Here is a 19,623-nt window from a genome sequence, read left to right on the forward strand (position 1 = left end):
ACCTGCAATGAAAGGGGTTAGTGGTAGATTTTGGGGGTGGGAGGGCTATTTATTTCAATATAATTGGTTTTATTTGAAATCCTGGGCTTCTTATAGATTTAAAAACATTCTCAGAATGAATCAATCCACAGATTTCAAACAGAAGTTTCTCTCTCTCTCTCTCTCTCTCTCACACACACACACACACACACACACACACACACACACACACACACACACACACACACACACAAAATGGGTAAGGACCCCAGCTACATAAAGTAAAGGTGAAAAAGAGAAGCAGAGAAGCACCTGAGACAACCAGAAATAAATAAATAATAAACAAATACCTAAAGTTTAGACAACAAGCAAAAAAATTTGATGGTCTAACACAAAGGGGCCAAATTTCACCTTCTCATAGGTTTTGTTGAAATGAAAAACTGAAATGTGGACCTGGGTAAATATACCTTATTTATAAGGAATGAGTCAGACAAAAAGAAAGAAGATAGGTAGCACTATCAATTAAGTTAACCTTATGTGAGGAATTAAGAGCCAGAGAGGAAAAGCAGGTCAGAACAACTTTTAGATGAAGGAAAGAAAAATCAAAGACAAGAGAAATAAAAGGAATTTTACCCTTGGAATATATCATAGGCACTTAGGTGGTACAGTGGGCAAAGGACTGGACTTAGAATAAAAAAGATTCAAATTCGACTTTGACTTCAAACACTAGCTGTGTGACCTTGGGTAAGCCATTTATCCTCTATTTGCCTTGGATTTCCTCAACTGTCAAAGGGGAGTAATGACAGCATCCACCTCCCAGGGTTATGGTGAAGATCAAATGAGATAATATTTGTAAAGCTCTTAACACAGTGCCTGGCACATGGAAGGCTCAGATGAATAGTTTTTGGGGAAATGGTTTATAAGCTTAAAAACTGACTTATAAAGGATTCCCATCATCCATCTAGACATTGACTAGAGCTCCCTCTTGTCAAAAGCAGAATGGCTAGCAATTCAACTAACCTAACCCAATTTCTCCCTGTGTCCCACTGCTGACCCTCTGGACTTCTTTCTTCTCCATTCCCCCTGGAATGGAGCCAAGATTCCTTGGCTCCTGTGGCCCTTTTTTCTGAATGGAGACTTCCTCCTGGAGCTCTTCTTTAGAGGAAGAAGCCAGCCATGTTCACTGGTTTGTTCCATTTTGGACATCCCTCCTACCTTTCTGGATTCTTTCTTTCCCGTGTTCCCATATGGGTACCTCTCTCCCTTCCCACATGCACTTTAGATACTGTCTTTGCTGTCTTTGTCCAGTAGAATATAAGTTTTTTGGGGGGGTTTATCTTTCTTTCTCCCAGTGCTTACCATAGAACCATGAGCATACTAAGGGCTTAAAGTTTGTTGATGAAGAAATTCTACTCTGGATCTGATTCTCACTTACAGATAAATGCATATTGCTAAGGTAAAAGGGACCCAACAAGAATTTGTAACAGAGAAGGAAAGGAAACCTAAGCAGAATCTCAGTGTACTTTTTATTTGGGAAGAGTAGATGTCAAAGGGTTTGAGAGAGGAAGATAGGTCCAAAATTCTAAAAATAATCAGTCTAGGAAGAATGGAAAATGCAAGAATGTAAACCTGGAGACACAAAAGAACACAATTCTGATGAGGATAAAATGGAAGTTATTTGACAATATGGATGAGCCAAAGACTAGACAACCAATTTAGGAGGGAAAAAAAAGATACATAAAGAAAGGCTTCCGAACAGAGGATGACTATAAAGCCATGGCACAGCCCTTTTTAAAAATAGTGTTAGAAGTGCTAAAGTTTAGAATCAGCTGAAGCTGGTGAGAAAAGCTAAGTACAATAAAAATAATTATTTTAAAAAGATATTAGGGGAAAGAGGAGTATCAAAAAGGAGAAAGAGAAGGTGGAATGGGTCCATTTTTATAATGTGGGGATTTTTCTGCCAAAAAAGAATGACTATCAAAGAAAAAAATCCAAAAAATTTAAATGATTAACAATAATTATAATTATAATCAGTATTTATATAGTGCTTTAAGGTTTACCTGTATTTATGTGATTTGATCCTTGTAACAATTATCCCAGTTCTAAATATGAGCAAATTAAGTTATACACAGGTCAAATGATTTGCCCAGGTGGTCACATTGCCAGTATGGGTCTGAGGCCAGATTTAAACTTCAGACCTCCAGGTCCATTGCTCTCTCCATCATGCCACCGTCTCTCTGTAAGGCATATAGCTTACCCAAATTTTCTCAAAGAATTTGGCAAAGAAACTCATTCTGTTTTTATGAAGAAGGAAAAAAAATATAGAGATAGTCTAAATCAGAGATGTCAAATGCTACAGCAAGCCCAAACCTGATAAAAATGTAACTGGAAAATAGACAACCTAAATAAAAAGAGGATAAAATATACATAATGTTAATAAGTAGTTTTCTCAATCAGGGATCATTATGTAGATTTCGGTGACCTCCATTTCTACTTGAGTTTGACCCCACTGATTCAAATTATTGTCCCTAATAAGATGGATTTGGAACTTGTTGAGAGGTTGAATTCAAAGAGTATTAAGAGTTCTATGTCATGGGCAGCTAGGTGGCTCAGGAGACTGAGAGCCAGGCCTAGAGATGGGGGGGAGGGGAAAATCCTGGGTTCAAATAAATTCTATGATACAGCAGCCAATGTGATGCTAAATTACATTGTCAGAGGCACACAGTTTAGGAGAATCGGAAAAGGTCTTGGCCGGTGAATGAGGAGGTAGGGAGATTAAGACTGGATTAGAGAAAACACAGAGAAGAGAAGATGAGGAAGAAACAGCTTGATAACTACAGCAACCAATTAATCAGTATTTATTAAGCATCCACCATAGGCCAGCCACTGTCCTAGGCACTAGGGATACAACAAAAAGAAGCAAAAAATTGTCATCCCTCTGGGAGCTTACAATCTAATGGAGGAGACAACACGCAAATAAATTTATTCAAAATGAGCTATAAATAGAACACAGAATTCTAGTATTTGAAGGGTTTTTATGTAAAAGAATCAGGCTGGTTTGTTTGGTCCCAGAGAGCAAAATTAGGAATAACGAATGAAAGTTGCAAAGAGGCAGGTAGGTTTGATGTCACCCAAGTCTTTCTATGAGCTGTCCAAAAGTGGAATGGGTTCCCTTATTTGGGTGTCCTAAAGCAGAGGCCAGAAGAATGCGTGTCATTAAAGGGATTTGATTTTGTTCCTCAGGTCCCCTTCAAATCCAACATTCTGTCGTTCTGAGATTTCAGAATTGGATGTTTAAACAAGGTTTGGGGAAGAGAGGGCTCGTTAACTGAGAAAAATGAGTAAAATGCAACAGTGAGAACAGCAGCTTGACAGCTGGATAGCATTGAAGACAGAAAAATTCAAAAAGCAAAAATGTAGAACTATGCTATATATATTTTATATATGAATAATTTATGAATTATGCATCTTTATGAATACCAATAAAAGACAATGGATAATGCATTTTAGAAAAATTTCCATGAAAATAATTATAAAAATCTCAAGTTAGCTGGGGGGGGGGGGGGCAGAGTCACATCCTTCCCCAATGACATGGAGGGGAAAAAAAAAGGAACATTTTGGCAGATTGGCTTCAAAAATAAACACATTTTCCCATAGAAACTGTTATTTGTTATCATAACAACAAGCATTTATATCTCACTTTAAGGTTTAACAAAGCATTTTTATATTTATTAGAAGCCCTCTGAGGTATTATTATTCCCCTTTTAGAGATAAGGAAACTAAGGTAGAGAAAAGCAGTGTCCAGATTCACATGGCTTTTAAGTATCTGAGGCAGGATTTCCTGAATATTATAAGACAGATACACTATCTGAAGAAAGTGGTTAATAATAGTTAAATTATTGATAGCATTATTATTTACAAGCCATAATACTTTAGATTTGATAACATTTTCAGCTCTTTTTTTTAACATATTTTATTTTATCCTCAAAACAAACCAGTAAAAGACAGGTAAGCAGATATTGGATAGAGTACCAGGCTTACAGTCAGGAAGACCTGAGTTCTAATCCAGATCAGACATTACTAGATGTTTGACCCATTTGTTTGCCTCAGTTTCCTCATCTGTAAAATGTGGCTAATAATTATTCCTACCTCACAGGGTTGTTGTGAAGATCAAAGAAAATAATTATTATAAAGTACTTAGCACAGGACATTGTCTATGAAAATGTTAGTTATTGTTATTATTATTATTATTATAAGCTCCAATGTACAGGTAAGGAAAATGACTGAGAGATTAACTTGTCCAAGATCTCTTGGCCAGCAAATGAAAGAGCCAAGAAATCAAGTGAACAAATATTTTTTAAGCAACTACCATGTGCAAACTGCTAAGCATACAGACAAAAATAATATAGTCTGTGCCATCAAGAAGCTTATATTCTTCTAGTGAAATATATCCAGGTTTTCCAAATTCTACTGGCAAATTTGAGGTTAATAAGTTACTCTGGAAGCGATGACCATGACTTATAATATGGTTGCTAAGGGAAAGCAAGTCCCTAGTTCCAAAAGAAAAAAAAAAGGCAAAAACTCTGACTTACATAACCTGTTTCTAAATTGGGGGCTGCTTGATCATTTTTTAAAATTAGCAGCTGCTAATGACCAATTATCACTGAGTTTAGATTTCAATAACAATTTATCCTGGTTACATTTGATGCTAATTAATCATCACCTATAATGTGTGCAAAAAATAAAATTCTCTGCTTTGTCCTGATGCCAAGTGAAGTTGTGCAGGTCTTCCCCTCTCTGTGGCAAATCCTTTTAGTAGTCATTTATATATATATGATTTTAGGTCCTTAATTGACACAACTACAAAAAAAATAAAATCCAGTGGAAAGCCTCTTATCATCAGGCAGAGTCAGCTGAACCTATCAATGAACACCTCCTGTCCCTGCCCTTCCAGGATTCCCTCCATCACTCCACACTCCACCTGCCTTCTTGTTCTTTATCTTACACCAACCACATTTCTCATTCCTTCCCAACAGCAGCTCCTCCCAATAAAGTACATGGTTGAATTCCAAATTTTAAAAACTGAATTACTAAATAAAGTTTCAAAAATTATATCTATGTGTAATCTGAAAAGGAAAAATATAATAAAAATTAAAATAAAATTAAACTACTGCCCACATCGCCAACTTTATACTACCTTTGAAATATTTCTCTTCTCCACCAAAAAAAAAAAAAATCACCTTATCTAGGAAACCTTCCTTGTTAAAATTATAAATATATTGGATAAATAAAAATGGATTATATAATTTGGACAAAGCATATAATCACAAGATTCAGACCTTTGTGTCATAGACTCCTCAAAAGAAAGCTTTAAAATGCACAAAATTATCAATAATATGGAAATAGGTCTGGATCAATGACACAAGTAAAACCCAGTGGAATTGCACATTGGCTGGTGGGGGAAGGGGAGGGAAAAAAACATGAATCATGTAACCATGGAAAAATACTCTAAATTTATTAATTAAATAAAAATTTTCAAATAAAAAAGAGCTACTATAAAAATATATAAAATTAAATCTATATGACTATGAAGGAAACCAATTATGTTGAAATACATTTATCAAAACACATATATTGAGTGTTAATAACAAGTTCCTGGACTACAAGCTAAGAGCTCCTGATAACCTAATTCTTTCATTTTTACAGATGAGAACACAGAGGCTCATAGGCAGTGAGAAGCAGAGCTTGGGTTCAAGCTCAGATTCTCTGACTCCAAATGGAGTGCTCTTTCCAATCCAGCATGCTTCCTAATACTTTATCTTGGCAGAGATAATGGAGTGCTTTGCCATTTCCTTTTCCAGTTCATTTTACACGTGAGGAAACTGAGGCAAACAGGGTGAAGTAAGTGGCCCAGGGTCACACAGCTAATAAGTGTCAGATGCCAGATTTTTATTCAAGAAGAGGAGTCTTCCCGACTCTAGCCACTGTGCCACCTTGCTGTCTTTATGACAATCAAGGAGAAAAATGTATAAAATATACAGAATAGAAGCAACTCTACAAAGAGGTTCTACAGGACGACATCATCGTGAGCTACTGTGGAAAGGAAGGATTTGCTGCCTAGATTTATCAGGAAAAAAGGAAAATAAAAATAAAATAAAATAAATTATATAAATAAAAATAAATATTAAATTAAAAAAATAAAAATTTAAAAGGAATTTTAAAAAGGATGTCATCCTTCATTCTGGCCAATCAAGGAAAATTTGAGTAAGTATTATTTTTCTAACTTGAGTAGGATTTCTTAAGGAGATTCTTAAGAATAGAGTCTAATTCTAAATGATCATCCTAATGCCAATAATAGGTCTTGATCAATGGCATATGTAAAACCCAGTGGAATTGCTTGTTGGCTATAGGAGGGGGATTGGGGGAGGGAAGGGAAAGAACATGAATCATGTAACCATGGGAAGATATTCTAAATCAATTAATTAAATAAAAATTGTCAAATATTAAAAAAAGAATAGTCTAATTCTTTAGAGTCTAGCCTCATAATTAGCAGTTTTTCTAAATATAGTGTAGACTATAGATAATGTTTTGACCACATTTCCATCCAGGCCCTGAAACTAGATAGGGCATGCTTATCAAATTGGTGAATGGCCCAGAATGAAGACTCAAAGGAGGGTGGAACAATGGTCTTAATTGCGTTCTAACATACTAAAATTTAATAAGGACCTAAAAAGCTAGCATTTCTTGGTAGCTCTATAGCATTTGCAAAGGTTTTGTTTTTTTTTTTAATTTAATCTCATTTGATCCTCAAAACAAAATGAGGGAAAAGTACTATAATTAGGAGAAAACCAAGGCAGACCACACCTTGTCCAACATCCCACAGCTAAGTGTCTGAGATAGGATTGGAACCTGGGGTTTCCTAATTCCAGGTCCAGATCTCTATCTCCTGCATATTCTTCTTTGCCTCAATCAATGGAAAGTTTTCCAATGAGCTTCAAAAATTCAACTGTACAAGTAATGCAATGGGGAGGAGGTGGGAGCAGAGAAGCATGTAAGAGTGGTAGATGACTATAACAGAAGCAGCAGTAGTTTATGGGCTGCCAGGTGGCACAAAGGATAGCGTTCTGGGTCTTCCTGACTTCAAATGTGGCCTCAGACACTTCCTAGCTTGTAAGCCTGGGCAAGTCACTTCTCAATCCTGTTTGCCTCAGCTTCCTCATCTGTAAAATGGCAAACCATTCTAGTATCTTTGCCAAGAAAACCCCAAATGGGTTTACAAAGGCTCAGACATGACCAAATGACAACAAAGAATTAGGTTGTATAAAATCCATGTGCAGATGAAAATATTAAACCATATTCTGAAGCTCTTTTCAGCTGTGGCACTGATCATACCAAAAATTCTTGCACAAAGAGCAACGTTTTAATAAGTATATTTTAGTTTTTAACAGATTGTTAAATAGTTTTAAGACAAATGGAATTAACCAAAATATAATCCACTTTCTTGTCTGTTAATAAAGCTATTTAGCTTTACATAGTTCATTTTCTGGAAAAAAATTTTAAGAGTCAATTCAGGGGGGCGTTGGGTGGCTCAGTAGACTGAGAGCCAAGCCTACAGGAGGTCTTGGGTTTGAATCTGACCTTAAGACATTTCCCAGTTGTGTGACCCTGGGCAAGTCACTTAACCCCCATTGCCTAGCCCTTACCACTTTTCTGCCTTGGAACCAATACACAGTATTGATTCTAAGACAGAAGGTAAGGGGTTAAAAAAAAAGTAAATTCAGGGGGCAGCTGGGTGGCTCAGTAGATTGAGAGCCAGGCCTAGAGATGGGAGGTCCTGGGTTCAAATGTGAACTCAGACACCTCCTAGCTGTGTGACCCTTATCAAGTCACTTAACTCCCATTTGCCTAGCCCTTGTGGCTCTTCTGCCTTAGAACCAATACACAGTATTGATTCTAAAATGCAGGGTAAGGGTTAAAAAAATAAATAAATTCATTTCTTTACTCCTTAAAAAAGGATCAAATCAATTACATCAAGTACACTTTTATATTAAAAAAAATCTATAGAATATTTTTAACTACACATGGACTTTGGGTATGCTCTTTAATAAAATGCCCAGAAGGGAAGTTGAAGAGTCCCATGATGCTCTTCATAGATGAAAACATGTGATAACAAAACAATTCTAGCCACAGCACTCTATAAATATTGACAAACCGATGAAGTATGTGCAGAAGAGGGAAACCAAGAAAGTGAGAGGGTAAGAAAACCAGGTCACATGAAGAATGGTTGAAGGAAGTGGACCACCCTGAGAACAAGAAAGAGATGCAGAGAGCAGAAACAGTGCTTAAAGGGTTGTCTTAGAGGAAAAAAATAAAACCAAACTGGATGGGGCTCATTCTGTGTGACTCCAGAAATCATAAATGATAGAAGGCATTTTCATCTTGACTAAGTTTCCTAACTTGGAGATGTCCAAGGTCTTCTTCAACCAGAGAATATCCCTGGTTTGGAGGAAGGGCTGTAGAATGTATTCATCCATGCATCTGTGGATGAGATTTCCAACTCTGAAAAGTCCAGTCAAACAATACTATTTTGAAAGTGACTAAAACAATGCTTTATTATTGGCAATGAGTAAAGAAGCTCATTAAATCAAAACAAAGACTTTCCTTCTAACCTTCCCCCACCCAAGTTATTTATGTTCATCTCTAAGCTTACCACACTAAAGGAAATTGGTTTGTTAATGGAAAAAGTTGTAGAGTAAGGGAAGGAAGGGGGATGGATGACAATGTCAATAGAGATCAGAATACATCTTTCTTGTAAAAGATCATAAATCTAATAGTTTTTCCATTCAGTAACTACAATACTAAAGAGACTATTTGAAATCAACAATTTGCAAGTACATTTTCAGCACCCTGATGTTTTTTCCTAAATTGGTATCACTGGAGAAAGGAGGCATGTAAAGAAAGTATAGAAATGTATAACTTGGTACAGATTTGTGCTAGCAAATATTTGCTATCCTCTCAAACATTCATCAATAACTGTCGTTCCTCATTTTTAAGACTCTTAAAAGTATTTCAAATTACTCCAATATCAACTACTCTTCACTCTCTCCTTCATCCCCAATGAAAAACACAAAGACTAGTTTTTCCACAGGAATCACTGACACATTCCAACTCAGAAGAAGCATCACACAAATAAGAGCAAATAACTATGTTGCTTACTTTGGTATAATACACTTTGTCTTCTTCTTCAGGGCAGAAAGAATAGATTAAAACCCAGAATTTCTTAAAAATAAAACCACTATAGATTTGTTTTGAGTTGACCGATAGGCAGTTTCACAGGTTTAAGACAGGTGGGGGCATTGAGTGGCCATCTTTTGGTTTAGTCAGGAACAGTTGTCACAAGAGGTTATTGATGCACCAAGAGTTCCAAATCATCCCCTATCAACATAAGAGGCAGCATAAGCATTAAAAAAGAAAAAAAAAACCCAAAGGGTAAGCCAAAGGAAAGATTCATTGCCTATTTTTTTGGTAGGCTCTAGGCTACATTTCAAAAAGGCTATATAAAAATCAGATTATATCATTTGGTTATTTAAAAACAATTTAAAGAGTTCATTTCAAGTGGTACAACTCCAAGACAGTTTCAATTCTGAACACAAACTCTGAACATACCAGGAGGATGACAAACCAGTTCTATTTGTTAGGAATGTAATTCACTTCTTGTGGTTGTGACAATGAACTCAAACAAGTTTCTAAGAATGGTCAAGTTAATTCCCAAATGTGAAGTGAAATTATAGTAGGAACTGGTGGAATACTTGGTATTAATAGATAAATACTGTTTGCCCAGAAAAATCCACTCAGCTTGATATTTACAAGCACTATAAGTCTTAAAAGCTAAAGGCAGGAAGTACCTCATCTCTTGGGAAGAGGGGAGAAGTCATATAGTCATATCTGTCTTAAAATATGGGCCCTCTTTTGGGGGAAAAATTTTTTTACCTCTTTTAAAGCTGAAACCAGTTTGGTTTTATTTTTTCCAGTTTCTATGAGTCCACGAATGATGGCAAACTAACAAAAAGGAAGGCAGGCAGGCAGGCAAAAGAAAGGGTTTTTGGTGGATGGAGAAAGTTGAAATACTCTGCCACAAAAGGACATAAAAGATAATTAAGCTACCAAAAGGGTCAGAAATAAACTGGTTCAAGGCACCGAATAACCTTTAGTGCCCTTTTCAGGTATCTTAGCAGCATCCATGGCATTACTTACTATAACACTCGTCTGATCAGGCCCCCTTTTTTTTGTATTTAGAGAAGACTCCTGAGATAACCTCATGACAAAGTTGTCTCTTGGGGTTAACTGGCCCCGACTGGTTAACTGGTTCTACTGGGGCTATAGGAAAGCCAAGCTAAGCATTTTCCTCCGTTTTCATTTTGAATGCAGTGTGTGAAGAGAGAGGCAACTCCTTAGAAGGAACATATCCTCACATCACATGGTTTTTACTACGGGCCACAGAGGTTCACATTCAGAAAAAAAGTTAATCACCTTATGCAACCCAACTCTATGGAGGATAACTTATGCCTTTCAGGACTTGCCCTAAGGAGCTGAGTTGGCGGCCGAAAGAAGGGGTAGGGGAAGAACATACGAGACCCCTCTCTTTCTAGGGGAGGAACTGTACACACAAGCAACATGCATGACAGAAAAGCTCAGAAGGTAGCTGAAATCCTACAGACCAGACGAGGGGCTGGGCTCACCTACATCCTCTTAAGGATGCCCAGCCCCAAGGTGACACCCTCAGAGATGCCCTGGAAGAGTTGAGCCATGAGCCAACAGATGCCACCTCCGCAGAACAAAGAAGATAAGAACAAGGGCGGGTAGGGGTGGTAGTGGCCAGAGAACTAGACCTCCTGGAGCCACAGGCCACTTTTCTCCACACCCCTGAATGCCCTTGAGGGCAGGGCTTGGGTTTTGTTGTCTTTGTGTCCTTCCCCAACCCAGACGTCTAGCACAGTGCCAAGCATATAGTAGGCACTTAATAAATGCTTCTTGCATTGAATTGGAATAGGTGGAATACCAATTTAAGACGGTAGGAGACGGGCTCGATGTGATCCATGGGGATGGGAGGACGGGTGTTAGGGCGGAGAGTGGTCCATACCCTCAATGAAGGAGCCCACCCCGGGTTTCCCTGCCGCTCTCACCTCATCGCCCCACTTGAGGACGTCTTTGTGCCGCTCCTTGACGGCGTGGTAAATATGCAGAAACTGGAGGATCCCGTGCCGGCGCACATGGTCCGCGTGGCGCTTGGTCTCTTCCCAGCTAAGCGGAGAGCCCTGGGACAGGAGTCCCATGGCTGCTCCGGGTGCTGCTACTGCTACTACTGCTGCTGCTGCTGCTGCAGCCGCCGCCGCCGCCTCCTCTTCCCGGGCTGCGGCTGCCGATCCGGAGCAGGGACTTAAGGTGGGCGCCCAGCCGAGCGACTCCTGGACGCTGCGGCTGCTTCTCTGTGTTCTGGGGCTCCGGGCCTGGGCTCCCTCCCGGCCAGGTGATGGGACCCCGGCGTCCGGCTACCCACGGGAGGGAGGGAGGGAAGGAAGAAGGGGAGACTCCAGGGACAGAATGCCTTCCCTTTTCTCAGTGGCTTCCTTGTGCCTTGCCCACTCTCTCCTCCTCTGGCCACCGCACTGGCTCCAAGCCCTCTCACGTCCCGACGACAGCGGCAGTAACAGCAACCTCTCCCCTTTGCCGGCTGTCGTGCACAAGTCGCTTCCTACTTGTGACCAAAACCTGCGGCGCCGCAGAGCATGCCCAGTGGCCGACCCTGGTTGGACCGAGGCTCCGGTGCAGAATCCGTGGCTCCGTGTTTTAAAGGCGGCGGGAAGGGCGAGTGGACAGGGGAGGGGGGAGGGGAGGGGCTTAGAGAGGGCGGTGCATGGGGCGGAGCTTGAAATTGACTTCAAAAAGAGGAGGGGAGGCTTGTTTAGGGAGAGGATGGTACTGGAAGCCAGTAGTGTTTGGCCTCTTCCTAAACAAACCCAATTTTTGAAAAACTATATTTAATGAAAAACAAATCAAAACGCAATCAAACAGTGTCTCAGGGAGAAGTGTATAATGAAAATTATGCTTCACCTAGAGTTGGGGGACTGTATTTCTGATCACAGCTTTGTAATATAATAATCCTAGCTAACATTTATATAGCTTTTACTATGTGCAGACCCTTTACCAATATTATTTCATTTTATCTTCTCAGTAATCCTGGGAGGTGCATGTAGATGCACTATTATCCTCAGTTTACAGATAAGGAAACTGAGGCAAATAGAGATTAAGTAACTTGCCTCGGTCACCTCACTAATAAATGTATGAGGTTGGGCTTGAACTCTGGTCTTTGAGGTGCCATTGAGCCATCTAGCTACTCCAAATTATTCCTCAGTTTCACCATCTAGTTCATCTCATCCCCCATTTTTAGAGATGTGGAAACTGAAGCCCTTCAAAGTGAATTCAAATAGATAGTGTCAATGGTGGTAGAATAATAATAATAGACATTTACTTTTCAGTTTGCAAAACATTACAAACATTAACTCAAGTTGTCTTCCTAACAATCTTGGGCTGGGGTTATTGTGTGAGTCAATATTATCTGTTTCAAAGTGGGGAGGCACTCCCCCAAGACCATTAAAGTGATATCCAAAGTCAGAGTGCTGGTGAGTGGCAGAACTTGAGACCAGAACCCATGTTCTGTATTGTGGTTTATTTCTGTTTCCATTAGATAATAGATGACATGAAGGAAAGGTTAATTAAGTTGCTAAGGAATTTGCCAGATTATATTTTGTAGAATCATAGATTTTAAGAGGTGGAAAGACCATAATGGCCTTCTAGTCCAATCCCCTAATTTTACAAATGAGGACACATGTTCAGATAGGTTGAGATTTGCTCAGGAAATCAAGGAAAGTAAAAAAGCACTGCTATGATTTGAACTGAGATCCTTTGACTTTAGAACAAGTGTTCTTTGTAAAGTTTATAGTCGACAAAAATATATGAATCCTATGTAGAATATGTCTGGGAGGACATGGACAAAAATTGCACAGGATAAGAATTAAAGCTGAATTTCCATCTTTATATTGGGGAAGTACCTACAATTAAAATCATAAACCCATTGAAGTAAGAAGCATTACTATATCTTGTGTGTATTTTAATATGATCTTTTCATATTTTTTATTTTTTGATATTTTTTCTCCTACCCCCTCTCTATGGACTCACTCCTTATAACAAAGAATAAAAAAGAAAAAAAAATAGCACTTTGGTCAAACTAACCAACACATCAACTAAGTCTGACTGTATTTGCAATATTCCACATTTACCATCCTCAACCTACATAAAGAAAGGAGGAAGGTACATTATGTCCTCTCTTCTTCAGAGTCAAGGTCAATAAAATTACAGCTACCCAGAGCTCAGGTTTTTTTGTTGTTGTTATTCTTTTCATTTATGTTGTAATCATTGTGTATATTGTTTTCTTGCTTCACTATACATCTATTCAGATAAGTTTTTCTGTGTTCTCTGAATTTCCATCTTCATTTCTTGTGTCCCAACAATATTTACTTGCTCCCCCTTATTTAAAAATACATTCTTCACATTACAACCTTTTGGTGACATGGACCAAATTTGATATCTCCTTCTTTGTATCACACCAGTGCCATCTCCACCATCTAGAGATTCTAGTACTAGTATCACTGGTAGAGGCATTCAGAGAAGGCAGTGGCTCTTCCTTCAGTGATATTGGTCAGAATTTATATAAACAGAAGTAATAACTTGCCCAAGGCTTACCTAAGCTAGTCAGTATTTGAGGCAGATTTTGAACTTGGATCTTTTTCACTCTGGGTCAAGAAGTGCTTATCTATAGGCTATACCATCTAGCTTCTTCAAAAGTTAATTAATCAGTCATCCAAAGAAGATAAATGTGAAAGCTAACTCATTAACATTGTTCTCTAATTGGTGAGTGCTGTGATTACTTCAAGAAGATGAAACAATAGAAATATCTGGATTGCTTCAAACTGCTTAGATCCCTTCACCCAGAGAGGAAGAAGAAGGAATTTCAGTAGAGATTGCTAAAGTGACTGGTAGAAATACATGCAGCTCCTTCGCTCTAAAGGAAAGCTACCAATCTCTGTTAGCCTTATCTATTTAACATAATTTGGTGCCTTTTTAAAGAGGATTAGCTCGCTCTGTCTAGTTCAATATAAAATTATATAGCCCCTGGATTCTGTGAACCTTCTAGAATTTCAACTATCATTTTCTGACTAGAACTTACCTGTAAAAGCAGTAAAGTGTATGGGCTTATTTCCTTGGGCTGGACAATGACACGGACTCAGTAGGTGGCTGTGAGATAGAAGAAAGATGTGTAAAAGTCTTCTGGTATACATTGTCTATGAGAAAATCTATTGATATTATTTGAATGTTATTCAGTATACACCAGAGATGACCAAAGGGAATCGCCTCTATTTCTAGCCTTTTCCTTGAAATCCTGAACCTTACTGGCACATGGGTTTTGGTGGTCTCTGTGGGACCTCCTAACTTAGATCAATTCTATTCTGACTCTCAATTAGCCTTTCAGAAGTCCTGATGGGAAAGGGAAGAAGGAGACATCATTTGAGAGGCAAGGCTATTCTGGGACAATTGCTTGAAGGGACAACAAAGAGAAAGAGTGGCAACAAGGAACATGTTTGTTTTGCTTTGTTTTGTTAATTTTTAGGAGTGTTTATATTTTCAGCAGCAGAAAATTCTACTCTCCTTGGAGAACAGGTATTTATTTTGTGATAATTAGAGTTGCATGTGTATTGTAAATAGTAAAAGCTTCAGGTACATGCTAACACATGGTGGGAGTACAACTGTCCCAGATTGCCTTGTCTCAATTTAGGTTTAGGGATAATAGTAACCTCAGCTAAATTTTAAACTTGATGAGGGTGGATACCAAATGCTATAATCTTTTTTGTATCTTTCAGAACATTTTATACAATTCTAGCCACATATTAGACAATCCATATATAATATATCTAATGAGTAAGTGACAGAAGTTTTCTTTTAAAATAACTTTGATTTTTCAATCAATGGAAATCTGCCTTCGCTTCTACCTTCCTCTTCTCCATTGAGAAAGCAATAGAAATAAAATACCTATTGCAAATATTTACAATAAAGCAAAAAAAAATTCCTACATTGACCATGTTTTCCCACAAATATGTCCCAATCTACATTTTGAGTCCATTACCTCTCTGTCCAGAGGCGAGTAACATATTTCATCATGAGTCCTTTAGAATCATGGTTATTCACTGTGTTGATCAGAGTTCTTATGTTTTTCAAAGTTGTCTTTATTGTTGCTTTATATAAATTGTTCTCTTGATTTTGTTCACTGTGCTGTCCATTGGTTCCCAGGGTTTTTCTGAAACCACCCCCTTTATTTTTTTATGGTACAATAGTATTAAATCAAATTAATATGCCATAACTTGATTGGCTATTTCCCCAACAGCTAATTATTGATAAACACCCCCTCAGTTTCCAATTCTTTGCCAATACAGAGTTGCTAGAAATATTTTTATGTATATTGGGGCCTCTTTCCTCTTTTTTAATCTCTTTTAATCTCAATGTGTTATCATTGGGTCAAAGGGTATGCACAAGTTAGTAATTTTGGAGACAGTTCCAAATTGCTTTCCAAAATGTATGGACTAGTTAATAGCTTCACCAATAATACCTTTTTATTCCCTTAGTCATACCAACATGTGTCATTTTTACCAATCTGGTGGATATGGCCTCAGAGTAATATTAATTTTTCATTTCTCTAATTATTAGTGATTTAGAGCACTTTTCATATGATGACTGAATAAGCATTTATATAGTGCCTACTATGTGCCAGATACTGTGGTAAGAACTTTAGAAACACAATTGAGGAAACTGAGGTAAACAGAGATTAAATAACATGTCCGTGGTTGCATAGCTAATGAATTTCTGTGGCTGAAATGAACTCAGGTCTTCCTGTCTCCAGGCTCAGTGCACCATCTATGGGGCCACTTAGCTGCCTCTATTGGTACTGGCTGTTGGTAGGTTAGATTTATTTCTTCCTCTGAAAATTACCAATTTATGACATTTGACCACTTATCAATTAGGGAATGACTTTTATTCTTATACATTTGAATCAATTCCCTAGATGCCTTAGAAATGAGACTTTTAGAGATAATAAAATGGGGGGAAGAACCTACTCATTTAAAAATATTTATAGCTGCTTTTTTGTGGTAACAAAGAATTGGAAATTGAGGGAATGTCCATCAGTTGGGGAATGGTTAAATAAATTGTGGTAAATGTTGGTGATAGAATACCACTGTGCTATGGTTTCAGAAAAAGCTGGAAAGATCTGTAGGAACTGACGTAGAACAAAATAAGCAGAACTGGGAGAACATTATACACAATAACAGCAATATTGGAAGATGATTATCTGTGAAAACTTGGCTTCTCTCAGCAGTGCAATGATTTGGGACAATCCTAACTTATAATGGGGAATGTTCTCCACTTACAGAGAAAGAACTGTTGGAGTCATCTTTCACATCAGTGTATCTTTGGGGGGTTATTCGTGGGGTTGGGTTATGTATGAGTGTGCTGTTATAAAAATGACCAATATGGAAGTGTGTTTTGGATGACAACAAAACTTTTTAAAAAAAGAAATGAGATTTTTAGCTGAGAAATTTGCTGCAAACACCCCCCCACCCATTTTCCTGCTTCACTTCTAATTTTAGTTGCATTGTTTTTGTTTGTGTAAAACCTTTTTAATTTTACATTAGAATTAACCATTCTTCCTTCTTTGAACCTCTCTAGCTTATGTTTAGCTTTGGAAACTTTCCCTACCCATATATCTGACAAGTTCCTTGCTCCTCTGTTTTGTTTATGATGTTATCCTTTATGTCTGGGTCATGCACCCATTTGGAGCATCTCGAATCAGAATAGAAATGCAGATGTTTCCTTATAGATTAGCCACACTAACCAGTAGGGCTTGTGTTTTAAAGTCTGAATTTTGCTTTCTTTTTCACTTGTGTGCCTGGAGTATACTTGATAATGAAAGAAAAGGAGTGAGGGAACTGTGCTAGTCATGATTAAAATGTTTGTTCTCATGCTCCTTGAAAAGTGGTGTGCTATGGTGGTTGACAAATTGCCCTTAACCTAAGAAAGAACTGGATTCAAATCCCACCTCTAAAGCTGAATTTCAGTACTGGGGAAAATCTCCTAATCTCTTTATTACTTAGAAAACTACAAGTATTTTAGAACAGTAGAGAAAATTCTCCACATATTCCTATGTTTTTACATATTACATTTATGTTATTTATCATATATTACATTCATAAAGCACTTTAGACTTTTCAAAATGTTGACAAATACATAAATTTCATTTTCTCCTCAGAGTAATCCTATGAAGTAAGTAAAAATTTTTTTTCATTTTTTACATATCGGGAAAATGGGACTCAAGAGGTTAATTGTGTACTTATTTAAAATTAATTTAATTTAAATTAAATTAAATAGATACCTTAGATATCTTATTGGACCCAGAACTCAAAGTAGATAAGATGTGGTGGAGAAATGACATTCTAACCCCACAATTCCTGTATATCTCTTATTTTGAAATTTTCTAGTGAATCATCATGGAATATTGTGTATTTTAGTTATCGATAGACTCCTTGAATGTCAGGACTGTATCTTGTCTAAACTTTTTATCTCTTTTAGAGCCAACACAGTACTCTAAACAAAGAAAGAGTTTAATAAATGTTTACTGAGTAAGGAATGACGAATAAGGTCTTGAACCAAGCTCAAGGAATAGATCCTTCCTCCACTTGTTATCCTGTCCTGCAGAAAACTCTGTAAGTAGAGTAAGTACCAGTATGCACATTTACCCCTAGGAACCTTGGAAGGATCTGATTAAAGGAGCCAACTGGCAGCCTGGATGTTTATTGCAGACTCAGTCTTTTAGAAATTATTTTTATTTTATGACTTATTAATACCACTAATAGGTCTGTGTCCACAAAAATTTTAAAGAAAAAGAAAAGGACTTATATAAACAAAACTATTTATAGCAATTTTTTATGGCAGCAAAAAGGTAGAGCAACCTTTTTACAATAGCAAAGAAATTGAAACTGATAGGATGCTCATTAATTGGGGAACAGTTGAATAAATTTGTGGCATATGATTGTGGCAGAATACTGTTGTGCTGTAAGAAATGAAGAGAGGAATGGCCTCAGAAAAACCTCAGGAAAGGCATATAAGCAAATGTAAAGTGAAGTAAGCAGAACTAAGAGAACAATAAACAGAAATATTGTAATGATGATCAACTGTGAAAGACTCAACTACTCTGACCATTACAATGATCTGAACTATTCCAAAGGACTCATGATAAAAAATGCTATCTGCCCCCAGAAAGAAAACTGATGAATTTTGAGTGCAGATTGAAGTATACTTTTTTTAATTCTATTTTCCTCGCTCCCCCCACAACATGGCTAATGTGGAAATATGCTTTGCATAACTTCATATGTATAAAGGGTATTGTACTTCTAGAACTCTTTCTTGGTGAGTGAGGGATGGAAGGAGAACATTTGGAACTGAAAATTTAAAAATATTTTAAAGACAATTATTTTTATTTTAAATTATTTTATTAGAAAACTCTGTTTGTATGTCAGTTATTTTTGGATATAGTTCCCCACCCCAAGGGGAGTCCTCCCTTGTGAAAGAGAAAAACAACTAAGCAAAAATAATCCATTCAGTAACCCCTCTGACAGTGTATGTTACACTGTGTCCTTTAGTTCTCCACTTCTCTGTGGAAAGAAGGCAGATATGTTCATTATTTGTTCTCTAGGACCAAGACTGATCATTAAAATTAGTTTTCATTGATGTTCTTCTGGGTATTATGTACATTTGCTTTGTACATCTATATCCTCTAATTTCTTACTTGGCTCTAGGTTTTAGCAGCTTGGCTGGTCAGTGGGAAAAAATTGCAGCCCTGAAGGCCCAACTGTCACTATTCATTTTTCATTGATTAGTTTTGCAGTTGGTTCTCCACCTCTTCTTGATTTTCTTTTTGGGCTAAAATACCTGCCATTATTTATTCTAGTCAAGAGGCATTTATTAAGAGCCTACTATATGTCTGGCCCTGTGATAAATGAAAACGAATCTCTGCCCTGAAAGATCTCACAGTCTACTTAAGGAGACAATATGAAAAATTGTTCAAACAAGATAGAAAGATAATCTCATATGTAATTTATATCCTATATAATTATATCACATATTTTTTTTTCATATATATGATAAATTGAAGATATTCAAAAGAGGGAAAGTCCTAGTATAATGGGAGTTAAAAAAAGGCTTCCTATAGAAAGTAGGACTTTAGGGACAACCAGGTAGCACATTGGATAGTGCCAGGTCTACAGTCAGGAGGATCTGGGTCAAATGTGACCTCAAACACTTCTAGTAGTATAACCCTGGGCAAGTCACTTAACCTCATCTGCCTGGTGCTTGTAGCTCTTCTGTCTTAAAATTGATATTAAGATTAAAAAAAAAATTTAAGTGGGATTTTAGGGGGCAACTGGTTAGCTCAGTGGATTGAGAGCCAGGCCTAGAGACAGGAGTTTCTAGGTTCAAATCTTG

At 37.5% G+C, this 19,623-nt stretch overlaps 1 protein-coding gene across 2 annotated transcripts in view; it reads right to left on the reverse strand.

The window, feature by feature from the left end:
- The window catches only part of GCLC (glutamate-cysteine ligase catalytic subunit), a 71,059-nt gene extending 59,236 nt beyond the window's left edge, over positions 1 to 11,823 (reverse strand). Inside the window, exon 1 of one of the 2 annotated variants that reach the window (XM_001364459.4) lies at positions 11,163 to 11,823. In XM_001364459.4, coding sequence (XP_001364496.1) covers positions 11,163 to 11,312 — 150 coding nt within the window. In that variant the 5' untranslated portion in view covers positions 11,313 to 11,823. The remainder of the gene's footprint in view (positions 1 to 11,162) is intronic. The other variant, XM_056818405.1, reaches the window with a different exon arrangement.
- Positions 11,824 to 19,623: the final 7,800 nt, after the last annotated feature.

This window comes from Monodelphis domestica, chromosome 2, assembly GCF_027887165.1.
Source record: "Monodelphis domestica isolate mMonDom1 chromosome 2, mMonDom1.pri, whole genome shotgun sequence".
NCBI classification, from domain to species: Eukaryota; Metazoa; Chordata; class Mammalia; order Didelphimorphia; family Didelphidae; genus Monodelphis; species Monodelphis domestica.